The sequence below is a fragment of the Rhodamnia argentea genome, chromosome 11 (assembly GCF_020921035.1).
Source record: "Rhodamnia argentea isolate NSW1041297 chromosome 11, ASM2092103v1, whole genome shotgun sequence".
Taxonomy (NCBI): domain Eukaryota; kingdom Viridiplantae; phylum Streptophyta; class Magnoliopsida; order Myrtales; family Myrtaceae; genus Rhodamnia; species Rhodamnia argentea.
In genome coordinates this window covers 3,245,119-3,258,749 of record NC_063160.1, presented here as the reverse complement: position 1 = coordinate 3,258,749, position 13,631 = coordinate 3,245,119, and the positions used below count along the sequence as shown (strand labels likewise).

At 41.9% G+C, this 13,631-nt stretch overlaps 1 protein-coding gene across 2 annotated transcripts; it reads right to left on the bottom strand.

The window, feature by feature from the left end:
* Positions 1-7,045: 7,045 nt before the first annotated feature.
* On the bottom strand, positions 7,046-10,022 carry LOC115744125 (protein SOSEKI 2-like). 2 transcript variants are annotated; one of them, XM_030679225.2, is made up of 4 exons: positions 9,573-10,022; positions 9,378-9,447; positions 8,452-9,312; positions 7,046-7,320 (listed from the first exon to the last, which is right to left on the bottom strand). In XM_030679225.2, exons 1-4 carry the CDS (start codon positions 9,760-9,762, stop codon positions 7,194-7,196), a joined length of 1,248 nt encoding a protein of 415 aa, XP_030535085.1. In that variant the 5' UTR covers positions 9,763-10,022; the 3' UTR covers positions 7,046-7,193. The 2 variants fall into 2 exon arrangements, with proteins under 2 accessions (XP_030535085.1, XP_030535086.1); XM_030679226.2 differs by having other exon boundaries at positions 8,452-9,291; positions 9,573-10,020.
* Positions 10,023-13,631: the final 3,609 nt, after the last annotated feature.

The following is a 13,631-nucleotide window of genomic DNA, read 5'->3' as shown; positions in this document are numbered from 1 at the left end:
GCTATTACATTTGCAACAACATTACTTTGTGGCTATGACATAATAATAGTGAGAAATCCTATTTCTCCATATGTATCATCGTATGGGCTCAAGCCTATGGGCATGTTGTGATGTCCTAGGGCGTTTGCCGTACTTATTACTAACGAGCTCTGCTTTAATATAATATTAAGTACATAATAGTGGGCGCATGTGGAAGACTAAAAATTAAAAACAATCAACGGCCATACATCACATATAATTGCATGGAAACAATCGGCAAACACAACGCCTAAAGGGTATGGCCTTAATAGGGTTCCCCAACCTAATAATAACGCATAACTCTCAAGCATCAAACTCAGAAAATACTAAGTTTATCTACATATACATATATCTTTTAATTGATTCTTTACAAAAGTTCAAAGATTATTGGGACATTATAAGGTATGATAACTACTCCCAATATAACAGCACCAACGATGAGCTTCATCTTCACCACCAACTTGCAGCCTCATCCTCAATACTAAACTGAAAAATAGTTAAACCACAAGGAGTGAGCTAAAAGCTCAGCGAATAAACATCCGACCAAACCACTAGGCAATCCACTGTTTCGATCCGTCAAGAAGACCTTAGCAAGCCACAATACAATAGGATATCAAACAAAGAGCATTAGGATACCAAACAAAGAGCAACACGAAACATAAGCACGAAAGGTTCACAAGACACAAAAAGAACATGAAGGAGCCACGTGAATCCATTGAACCTTCCTTCCCTGTCTTACGACCGAAGTTCATGTGGTCTCAATTAATGCCTTCGGATGGCAATTGAACTACAAACTTCCAAATAGAGCTCTTCGAGAGTCACGGCCAACCCCATCTCTGTCTCAATCCTTTCTCCTCGTCAAAACATAATATTCACATCAATCCATGTGTCAATAACGCCTATTCGGGGTCTCGAGGTGTTAGGCTATCTACCTTAGCCGGTATGTACCCAACAAAACTTAAAGAACCCTTCCCATAGTCAATGATTGAATACTCTCCCAAAAACTCAATTTCCAATTCATGTATACCCAAAGAAAATCAAGATGATCAAGCCGCATATTCGGGTTACCCAAGAACTAGGGACACTAACCAAGCTGCAGATTCAACATCTAAGAGAGTTTCCCCATCCATGCAAGTACAAGTTCCACTTCAAATACCCACAACCAAAGTCGGTGAATTGCGCCCAAACAAACCATCAACGAACTGTCTAGTAGTAAGGCTAGAGGTATACTTGCCTCGGTGGCCGCATGAAGAAAACGAAGCTCGATTCGCTAAAGAAATGAGCTCAAACGACCCTTTTTCCTCCTAGGCATCGCATGGGTTCAAGGGCGAGCAAGAAGTATGAGCGGCGTCTAGGGCTAGTATGCGGGACCTAGAGGAGCTCGTGGACCACCATCGTTGAATAATTGAGTCACAAGCACAAGAACTAGAGAGAGAGAGAGAGAGAGAGAGAGAGAGAGAGAGAGCCGCGGTGGAGAGAGATCCGAGAGGTTGAAGGAGAGAGCGTTTGGGGGGTGTTCCACAAAAAAGCAAAGGAAAATGAGGGAGATGAGAGAGAATGAGCCCCTAATATAAGGGTCTTGAGGTGGTGGGGGGCCGACCCAAAGGCTTTGCGGTTCAACCACGAACCAAATTTCACACGAACTATTCTATCAAAGACCAAAACAAGTAATGGCGATTGATGTTCCGTCAATTCCTAATTTCATCGCACCCAATTGTAGCCTTAAGCTTAGTAATCCACTGCTCTAATTAACATTAATCGTTCCACTTTTTAATCTAACATGGTAAAAAGTTAGGCCGTCACACTTGTACTTCATTGGGCTTCCTCCACATAGGAGTAAACCCAGCCAACACTCGTCTATACCAGGTTATTATACTAAGGACCCACGTGATCACTAATTATGATGGACTAATCCACTATAGAAAAATTATAAACATAATCCTAAACTTATTACATTTTTATCAATTTAGTCCTAAACTTTTTTTATTTGGCTAATTTAGTCATAATCATTTTTACAATTTGTCAATTGAGTTCATTTAGTTCATCTTGGCCTAAAATCGCTTATGAGTGTCGCGACCCTCGATCTCGTCGGCGGGAGATCGTGGGCTAATGGGTCGCCCTTCTGGCCCGGTTGCGTGTGGACCTTCGGACGCGGGTCTCTCCCAAGGCCCATTACCCAAATCGCAACGGAGGATAACGTGATCGACCTACGGTGCGGTCTAGTGACATGTGCTACATGTGCATGCCTCGGAGTCGCCACCAATCGTTTCGTGGAAGGTACGATTGGAAACCCTATCGAATAGTCGGGAGTTTCTATTCGATTCTCAGAGAACCAGAGAAGTGGGTTCGGGGACTTAGTTACGTCAATTATCCTAATTGACGCCCTTTCGGTACCTAAGTTGACTGAATTTTCTAACCTTAGATTTCATGCGGACGAGTGGGGTACGGATCCTAATCTAGGAGTTCATGCGGATGGGAGTGACTACCCTAGCAAATCACAATCAATTAAAGTAAATGCGCAAATCGGAGAATCCAAAACATGCGGATAAAGCGCATCAAATCGGCATAGAATTCTTAATATAGCCCTATTGGCTTAGAGAAAGAGTATTCAAAGTATAAGAGGGGGTCATGAGTGATTTGGAAGCGATTCACCCATGAGGGGCAAAATCGTAATTTTGAGAAAATCTGGGACGATTTGCCAAAAAGGGAAAAATCGTCATTTCGGAAAATATTTGGGGTGAGAAATGTTGAAAATAGGATTGGCCACCTAAATTGACCCATTTCCTAATTTCCGACATTTATTGGAATTTTCCGGAAAAAAAATTTTTTATGAAATTTTTGGGGACAATTTACCCTTTGAGGGGTAAAATTGTCATTTTTGGAAAGATCGGGAGAAGAAATCTCAAAAATAGGATTGGCTAGTTGATTGTAGCCATTCCTCAATTTTTGAGAATTTTTGGAATTTTTGGGAATTTTCTACAATTTTTCTAATTTTTTTTGGATTTTCTATGATTTTTCCATTTTTTTTATTTTTTTATTTATTAATCGGACCGGGTCAACCCGGTCAACGGACCGGTCAACCCGGTCAACGGACCGGTCAACCCGGTCCACGGACGCTCCGCCCGGTCCGGGCCTGCGCCCGGACCGGTGTTCCCCAAAACGGCGCCGTTTGGGTCTCGGCGCGCGCGAATTATCAAAATCCCGCCCAAAAACCCATCGACGCTTAGGAATTCGCCACGTGGCGAGAGGATGACAGTCAGATTTGTTGACTAAAATCGACGGCTTAGATTGAAGGGAGACTTGATCTCCACCGCACGTTCTCAACTCCAAGATCAACGGTCTAGATTAAGTAGCGCGACTAAAAATCAACCGTTAGATCTAAGCATTTTTTATTTTCCGAAAATGATTTATTCATTATTCAGATTTTCGAAAAATATGATCCAACGATCGGAATGGTGACACGTGGCAAAACCTGGGCCGCGGATTACAAAAATGATTTTTTTTTTTTTTTGAAATCTGAATATTTTGAAAAATCATTTTTATTTTTCAAAAAAAAGAGATCGCGACACGTGGCATCATTTCACCCGTCGGATCAATTTCGTTTTTTTTTGTTATTTCTGTTGTAACCACCCGCTGACGTGGCGCCACGTGTGCGCCACGTCAGTGCCACATAGGCCCGTTGACCCGCTGACCGCCACGTCAGCTCGTCTCCTACCTCTAGACTCCGACGAGATGGACGGCCGACGACTTCCCGGCACGATCCAACGGTGAAATCTCGTCCGATTTGGGCGATCTAGGTATCGACGGAATCGTCTCGACGTCATCTATAACATATCCGAAAATCAGCGGGGTCTAACCGTAGGAACTATCCTAAAAGAGGCCAAACAGGTCCGGCCAGAATGCACTTTTCCGGCGAGCTCTAGTTTTCGCATTTCAACCGTTCGTTTCGCAATTTTTAGCCTTAACTAACATCACAAAAGAGTTTGAGGACTTACCTGAGCGATCTCGGCCAGCGACTATCGTCCATCGACGTTCACGAATCGCGACTCCCGCGAAGTCCGTACGGAGGTCAATCTCGACGTTCGGTTCATTTCAATGCAAGAAAAATGAACAAGGAAGACATAGAGAAGCTTAGCGGCCGTTCTAGATGCTAAACGAAGTGCGAGATACGCCAAAACAAATCTAACAACTCATGGCCAGATTTGAACAGTAAATCCAACAAAAAACAGAGCATGATGAGATCAAAAGGAACGGACCTTCACGGCGGCGATGGCGGTGCTTGACGACGATCGACGGTGATCCCGGCGTTTCCTATGAACTCGAAAGAAGCGGTCTTATTGCTCGAACTCGTGCCGATCGTCCCCCGACAGCGACGAGCTCCTTCTTCTTCGCCTTTGAGCAGAGCCGTCCACCCTCGCTGGCGACTACTCCCTCTCTCTCCTACTCTCCTCTGCTCTCTCGTTCCCTCTCTCGTCTTCTTTTTCCCCCCTCCTTGAAGTCCTCCCACCTTCTTTTATTTGCGAGCTCCCTTTTTATCCCCTTTTCTGTTATGTCCTGGTTGTTGGAGTCCCTCCTTGTTCTGTTAACTCCACCCGAAGACCAATCTGTGTTCATCCGAGCGACGGCGACGATGATCCGTCCTCTTGATCTCTGTCTCGTATTTCCTTTCTCGATGAAGTTCTCGAGTGAAAGTTCGCGAAGGACCTCTGATGAACGTCCATGGTCCCCGAGCTCTCCTCGAATCTTCTCCTTTTTGTTCTTCTTGTGGATCTGTTGCAACTGAAATGTGAACCCCCCCTCAACAGATTTTTTTTCGTTTTTTCTCTCCTGTCCCCGTGTGCGCGAGAGATTTGCAGAACAAAGCTGCTTCCGTGGTTCTCGGTCAACGGCGTCAAAGTCAATGGGTAATCCGTTGGTGAAAAATTGTGGCTTGGGTCTTCCTTCTGCAACAACTGGGCGTGCCAAGAAGACTCTGCAAAATGAGTTCTTTGGCTCTTAGTCAACAAAGTCAATGGGTTGACCGGTTGGTCAACCCAACCCGATTTCAAGTTTTTGGTCCAATTAACTGTCCATTTGACCAATTCACATGAAATTAATGTCAAAATTGAACATTAGAATATGGATACCCTTTATGAATGTCAATTTCGAAACAAATTGGTACAATTTCATGCAAAAGCCCCAAATTTCAAATTCGACCCGAACATAAAATCTGCTCAATTAGGGCCCTAATTGACCATTTTTTGTCAATCTAACCTCACCAATGTGTTTAGAACACCAAAAAACTTGTGGGTCAACGTTCATTTCTGTATGGGTTCGCCTTTAAAATGACCAATTTGACCCTAATTGAAAATCGAGGACTAAATTGGAAATGCAAAGAAGCACAATTTGCAATCTGCTCAAAAATTGAAATTGATTGGACTAAAATGCAATTAAAGGTGTAAGAATCAAATGTCATAACTGACTCAAAGTAAGAAAAATAAAAGAAAGACCTCAAATGATTTTTTTGGCTCAATTTAGGTCCACATTTGTGAAGACTCATGTGACCCCAAGTTGAATTTTCCAATTTTTCAATGGCCAAAATGAAGAGGGAATTAAAAGAAAAATATTGGATGTTTTCCCATATTTTTTAGGCCAAAAATACTATTTTTTGTAATTTTGTGTATTTTTCTAATATACGGAAAATACTAAAAAATGTGAAAAATATCGAAAAATATTTTTTGTTCAAAAATGGATCCTTAAGCTTGGCCAAGGCTTCCAAAATTGATTTTTCGATTTTATGAATTTTTATGGATTTTTAAAGATTTTTTCAAAAGAAAAACCGATCAAAATCAGGTGTCAACAATGAGGATGCTAGTCTTCCTATTTGGTAAGGTCGATCTTGACATGGATAATTTTTATAATTTCATTTGATTTTTTTATTTTTTATTTTTATTTTCCTTTCTTCTTTGTTTTTTTTTTTTTTGTCTTGTGCTGGTGAAGATCACCGGCGATCTTCGCCAAACGCAAATGCCTCACCCATATGGGGCAATCGCCACCTTGACCAAAGCCGGTGGGGCTGTAGAGCCTAGGCTACGCAGACCTCACCTAAGGCCATCGCGACCTCACAAGCCATAGGCAAGGGCGCAAAGGCCCTTGCCGGATACTAGCCGGGGCCGCCTCATCCACGATCGGTAGAGTCGTGAAGGTCCTCGCCCGTGATGGCCTCACCTAGGGCATCCACAACCTTGCCAACCGCGGACGAGAAGGTCCTTGCTTTGGGCGAGGCCTTCATGGCCGGTGAGGTCTTCTGTGACCCATGCTAGCACAGGAAAAAAACATACCAAAGCAAATTGGAAAATAAAAAATTACAAAAAAATCTTGAAAAATATCAATGTCACCATCGGCCGTGCATCATAGAGCAACCGATATTCATATAAGCAAAATTGATCATAAAGACTGAATTGATAATTTTCCAGGCAAGCATCGGCTGTGTATCATAGAGCAATTGTCAATAGGTTTAGGATTGAATTGACTCAAGTGTGTAATAGATTTAAGACTTTTTTTGATAATTTTCCCAATCCATCAGAACTAGACCTGGCAGGCTCCTTGCCGCTGTAAGAGTATGCTGCATATATGATCTGGTCTGTTCTTCATTAAAATCCTAGTGAGTCGTGAACTGCCACAAGGTGATGAACGTCATCTAATTAATAAGCAAAACCCGTTATATTGCCCGTCAGATGTAGGTAGTGCTTGACTACATGTCAAAGTTAACTACCTATTACCAACTTCATAAATTAAGTGTTCAGTAGAATCCAGCATACCTAGATCCAGTCGAATCCAACCCCTCCCCCAATCATAACAATGTGCTCCAAATTCGACCTACTTTTCATCGGATCCTAATCCGTCGTGAGTTGTCGCGTTCCCGTCATATATAAAGAAGTGCATGACTATAGGGGAAACTCAACTGCCTGTGACCAACATCATTAAAGTGCTCAAATTACTTAGTATCACCAAAAGCAGAGACCTTTCCGAAGTAATCCATTCATCATGCTTAATGACCTTGCCTTAATCATTACCATTAAGCATCCAAAGATATGCATCGGGTTCTCCACCCACCAAACACCACTTAGCATGCAAAGTAATTACTGAATTACCAACAATCCTCTCCAATTAAAACTGTGATAGAAAGGCAACAACTACAGCATTTTTCTATGGGTTCTGGAGGACATTGACATTTTCCGGGGAATGCATTTGCCTTTTGCCGATGACTTCTCCTCCCTCTTCTCCTCCTTCACAGCATCTCCCACCCCGGCCTTGGAGCTCCTGTTGCACAAAATTAGACACATTCGCAAATTTGAAAAAGATGGAGGGAAGGGGTTTTGCAAATTTAATTACGAAATTATCCTCCACATTATGAATGTCAATCGTTCTAACGAAGTGCGTAACCGCTCTTTTGCATGCAGTGAAATTCGTATTTTGTTCTTTTGTTTTAGATGAATCGCACATGATCAGATGAATGTAACGAAGATGGAGCTACTTTATAGAAAAAAAAAAATGATCTAGGTTCAAGCACCCGTTAAAGAGAAAAACTCATCTTTAAAACAATCTAATATGTTATAAATGAATATCTAAACAAGTGATTCATGTGAATCTATGAACTTATTTATAGATCCATCAGACTAAACTTGCATTGTACTATTTTATTTTTTTCTATATTACTGTGCTCATGTGATTGACCGATGAATGATGATACATGGGTGAAATGGCTGATGTGTCAGTTTTACCACGAAATGGAAACTGGGATAACTTCAAACGAAGGGAAACGGATTTTCACCATCACATGGCAGCATTTTACTACCTAAAATGTCAACAGATGACCTCATGTGCCGACAAGTCTCGTGCCTGAGTAAGAAATCGTTTAAATCAATCGAATCTGAAAAATACCAAAATATGTTTGGTAACAATTCTATTTTCGAAAATAATTTCTGAATAGAAATGATTTTTTACAATTCTATTTATAGGAAGAGAGAAATATTTTCTTTTAACTTCTTATTTCTAATCCAAATCTGATCTTCGGCTATTAATATGTTTTTAGGAATAGAAAAATTAACCGACGTTACTAAATAGATTTATGTTCTTCATGGAGCGTTACCAAATTGCCCTAATTCTTCCAATATTGGAAAACACATTATTATCCTATGATTATATATGGGTCTTACAAAAACTGTTCCGGGAATTTGTCAAGTATACTTAATAAAAAAAAAACTCAAAAAAGGTATTCATTACAAGCAATGCAGGAGGAATGTACTGGCATTGATTACTACAATTTGTGTAATCAAAAGGGTATTTAGTAAGTGCGCAATGAAATCGAAATATTTATAGTGACGATAGAAATGAAAATGAGGAAACTTGTTAAGGAGAGTACCAACACGGACGGACTGAGTCAACCCTTACCTCTCCTCGTTAAACGAGTTGGACTTCTTGAGTTGACCCGCCCCGACTCGGTCCTCGCTCGTGGACTCCACGATGCTCCCGCTGAAGTACTCCTTCTCCTCGCTCTGCAAGTTCCCGAACCGCGGGTTCTCCGACATGCAGCGTATCATGGCCGCCTCGTCGTCCCTCTCGGCTTCCGCCGCCGCTTTCGTCGCGCTCTTGCACAGCGCTCCTCTGTGCAAGTCCTTGTTGCCACTTCTGGGGACGCTAGATGGTGGTGCGGTCTTCGTCTTGGGGACGGCCAGGTTGCCGCCGCACGCGATGAGCTGGAGGAGCACCGAGCTGCTCCTGCTCGGCGCAGCCGGGTCGCCGTCCTCGAGATGAACCGCGGCGCCGCCACACCCCTCGCCGCCCTTTCCGGGGGTTTCAGCGACGGTGGAGTTCGGAGCCGGAGGCGAGTCCGGGTCATGTGTGTCGCGAGGGAGCTTATTGGCACTGTCGTCGTCGCGCTCTTCGTCGAGCTCGTCGGTGGAGACGCCTCGCGAGCAGCGAGAGCCAGGCGTGGTGGAGCTCGTGTAGCTGACCTTCTCTTCATCGGCCAGCTCACACTCTTCCTCCTCTTCCACGTCGACTTCGAAGCCGACTCCCTCGTCGTACCTCGAGCAGCGCAATTCCTGTTCTTCGTTCCGGGTCGTCGAGGCCGGCGCGATCCTCTTCGAATGGACGTGAACCGGTTCTCTGCCGACTGGTCCGCTGCTGCTGATGATCTCCGAACCTTTGAGCACGTACTCGGCTCCCTCCGCCGGGTAGATGACTTCATTCTCCGACAGGTCGTTCCAGACATATCCATTCTTGTAGGTCCTGCGTAAGGAGATCAAGAAACTCTCGAGGTTTTGTCTATGGTCAAACCACTTGGAACAGAGTAACTAGTACTAGTTCCCCCATACCTTTTGCAAGACCAAGAATACATGGAGGGCATTCCTTTGCCTCTGAGTGCGGTCAACCGCTCCATCACATCTGTGGACGACAACAACGTGTAAAGCAAGAAGCAGAGTACTGGTCGGGCAGAAGCGGACCCCCAAGAAAAAAGAAAAGAAAAGAAAACAGAGTGTAAGAGTGGAATCACATTCCGTTGGCGATACCTCTCAGACGAAGCTGGCGATCGGCGAGAAGAGAGACCTCCATGAAATGAGGGTGCTCGAGAAGGCCATTCCGGGTGAGGTAGTACACGACCTGAACTTTTCTGAGCTGCGGCCTCTGATCTCTCGGATGCAGGGGAGCCCTGGCTCTGTTCGAGCTCATCTCTCCGCCTCTCCTCGGACGCACGTCCATCTCCTTCCTCTCCTCTCTCTCTCGCGTTCGCTGTATTCCTCTCTTCGGTTGTTGAAGGAATTTATGAACCACGCCGGTGCACGACCACGCACACACTCACGCTCGCAAATCGGAGCGAGAATTTCTCGAAACTGGGAAAGTGGATGGAGACGCCGGTGATTGAGACAAGACCTGTGAGACAGGGTGGGGGGAAAGGGGAGTAGGGGGAGGGGGGGGGTCAGATTTGATGTTGAGAGGAGTGATGTGGTTGACTTTTGGGTTTGCTCTGATCCCGATTCGAAAGCTAGGAAAGGGAGAAAAATGAGAAAAAGGTCAAGGAAAAATCTACAGAGATGAAGGGAGGGAGGAAGGTGGTGTGCACTGTGCACTGTGCAGGCACCACTTGCCAGGCCAGGGTCTTATAGAGAGACGAGATTCTGCGACACATTGAAGCGTCCGTGACGTTAAATGCCTGCGCTCCCTGTCGCCATCGCCTTCATTAATCGCATCCAGGTCTAGACATGGCCGGTTCGGCCGAACCACCAGTTCCGATTCAGGAATTGGCGGTTCCACGAAAAGGTAGAATCGGCATTTTTGGGCCGATTCCGATTCCCGATCCCAACGGCTCTTTCCCCCTCGGGCCTCTCCCTTTAAAAAAAAAAAAAATGTTGGAACCGGCTATTCCAAACCGGTTCCGATAATTATGGAACCGAAACCGCCCCTTGAGGACCGGTTCTAGTTCCGGGTTGGAATCGTGAGCCCGGTCAACGGGCCGGTTTCGGGTCCACGCTTCCATTTGGTCATGTCTATCCAAGTCCCCAAATTTAGCATAACAAAGTAAATCTCCCTTTGCAAAAAGTTATATTTTAAAAAATATATATTTTTATAAACTTTTTGATAATTGATTAATGAAAAATAAGTTAGTCAAGGAAATCATTTTTCACCGATTGACTTTTTTTTTGGATAAAAAAATTCCTTCAAAAATAGAAAAATCCACCCTCATTCTTCCCTATGCTCTTTCACATTCCTTTTCTTTCTAGCTATAATTAAAAAAATTATAATTTTTTAATATTTCTTATTTTATTGTTTAATTATGCAATTTTTTTCCTTCTCTTTCTTCTTCTTCCAATGCTCGTCGGCGACCGGCCACAGGCAAAGGACAAGCCTCGCCAAATCCCGCAAGCTCGAGCCTCGCCAGCACCTCTCTTGTGGCCGTCATCCGACAAAGGTAGAAAGAAAAGAATAAGAAAGAATAAGAAAAGAGAAAAGAACGAATAGAAAAAATTATTTAAAATTTTGAATTTTTTTATTTAAAAAAATTGTCTATATTGGAGCTAGCCATGTCACGTAAGACGGGTGAGTTCTCGTCATCAATTTCTAACTAAATGGTGACGCATAAAATCAAATCAGATTTTTCATACCAAACAACGAAAAATGTTTTCTAGTTCATTTTTCAAGTTTTAGCTAAATATAAAAAATTATCAAAAATTTCCTAGAAAACAACTTTCTGCAAAATATTTTCCAAGAACTCCATATTTTTCGTAAAACAAAGAAAGCCTGAATTTTTCCTAAAAAAGAGAAAATCTCTTGTATCGCTTGAAAAAATGAATTAATAAAGGACTTTTTCATCATTTACAAAAATGCTTAGACATAATTTTTGTTGATAATGAAATTTGTTTCATAGGCTAATTATTTCAAGCGATTCGATAGATCATTTTTAGGAAAATGTTTTGCAAATCATTCGTTTTTCGTGGAACAAACGGAGCCCTAGCTCTCACGCAACATCTTGACAATGTCATGGATTGAAAAATGAATAGCTTGGTTTTTCTTTTGCTGATTGCAGAGCATATGAACAATCTCCTAATAAATGTGCATGGAATGCTGAAAATCTTAGAGTAATGACATTAAACCCTAGCTCTCTAAGCTTCAATTTCCTTTCTCACTCTTTAATATCATGTTTGTCATACATTAAGCGTAGTCATATAAAAAGTTGAGAAAGATGTGGTTACTTGAGGGCTAATTCCCTAAAAATCACCAACTTTAGTTTTAATCTCAATTCCGCACTAATTTTTTTTTATTTAAAAAAATCCCCGACTTTCACTCAAATCTCAACTCTGCCTATCCATCCAAAATGGCCATTGGTTTCTTCAAGACTATCAATATCAAAGCTACAACTATTTTTCTATACGAGCGCAAGGGCATTGACGAAGACGCGAGTTTTGATAACGAGACAAGTTCTAATAATGACCCTCTAACTACCCTAATGTTGGTAACTTTGAAGAAGAGTGACGATTTTTGAATGGATGTGCAGATTTGAAATTAGAGTGAAAGTTGCGATTCTTTTTTAGACAAAAAAAAATCGAAATAAAATTGAGATTGGATCTAAAGGCATGGACTTTTAGAAAATTTGACCCTTTGTAGGAATACTAAATAGAGATCCATCATAGTAGAAAGAAGCCCAATTTCCCCAATGGATTTTGGGCTCCTGTAATGGCCAAGCTATTCTTATTGACAATGGCCAATCCCGTTGCAATTATCACTCTTCGTTGTCTTTTTTTGTCAAATACTCACATCTCTTTCCATTCCAAATATAATTTTAAGTATGTTTGAAGTGATCAGTTGCTTAAAGGTATTAACTTGGTGGCTAAAAAGAAATCAAAAGGACAATGCAAAGATTTTGTTTTGTTCTAGATAGCATGAGGTAGAACTTGCATGAAATGCTCAAGATCAAGATTAAGTTGTTAAATATTAAGTGAAAGGTATATAATAACTAGTTGTAGCTGTTTTTGAACAAAATAATCATAAAGGGAATAATTAAAAATACTTCACTAACTGTGAAGAGATTGTTGAAGATGGATGAGTTTTCGGCAATCGAAGAAATAATCAAGTTATTAACGAGTAATGACTATACGAGATCAAGAAATAATACTTTGGAAGTAAAACTATGGACGTTTCCCTCTAAGATCTAATAGTTCTATCAAATTTGTCATTATATGCATGGTATCACTTACACTATTAGGGACATAGTTGAATGGTCGGATCACAACAACACAATTGTGAGAATTGCACTACAAGTCCTAAATCTTATGTATGGCTTGCAATCAAGTCTCAAATTCTTGAGTCGGTTCAATAAAGTCCTAAACATTTAACAACAAGGCTAATTGAGTCCTAAAAATTTCAATTGGTTCAATTCATTCCTAATTTTTTTTTATATGAAATTAAGTTGTAAAGCTTATGTCGAAAAGTGCAATTCAAAGATGCCATGCAGGTTATTTTTGAGTGATGCATAGGAATTTTCATATAATAACTCATTCAAAGGATTTTATCGTACTTTTTGAACAAAGGTCCAAGACTCAATTGAATAAATTAAAATATTCAGATTTAAGACTTTCCGCACACTATTCCACGACACCATCTAAAGTATCGAAATCCAACATGCAACTAGGGAGGCGATCCCCGACACGACGCAAGAACGCAAACATGAACAGGGAACGGATTTACAGAATGAATAACAAATCTCGATAAGGGAGACTTAAGCAGAAACTCAGACGAATTGATACGTTTGGCAATATCACATTTTGCAGTTGCATCGAAGTATTCTTATAATGGCGACAATCTACACGAGCGCAGTATACAAACACGAATTGTCGGCCCTAATTAGAATGGGAACTGGCATCCCATATGGGTATGGCCGCACGTCGCTAGCAAGTAGCGGGTACCTCCTTCCATGTGCTATGTCAAATCCTTGCCTGTTTCCCAAAACCCTCTAAATCTTGGGGCGATGTAATAAGTACCTGGTCCTTTTATCCTGGCCTACTTTGGACTTTCAAATAGTAATTCTTTCTTTCTCCTGTTCCCTTCTAAGAAGTCATTAACCTCAAAACGATCCT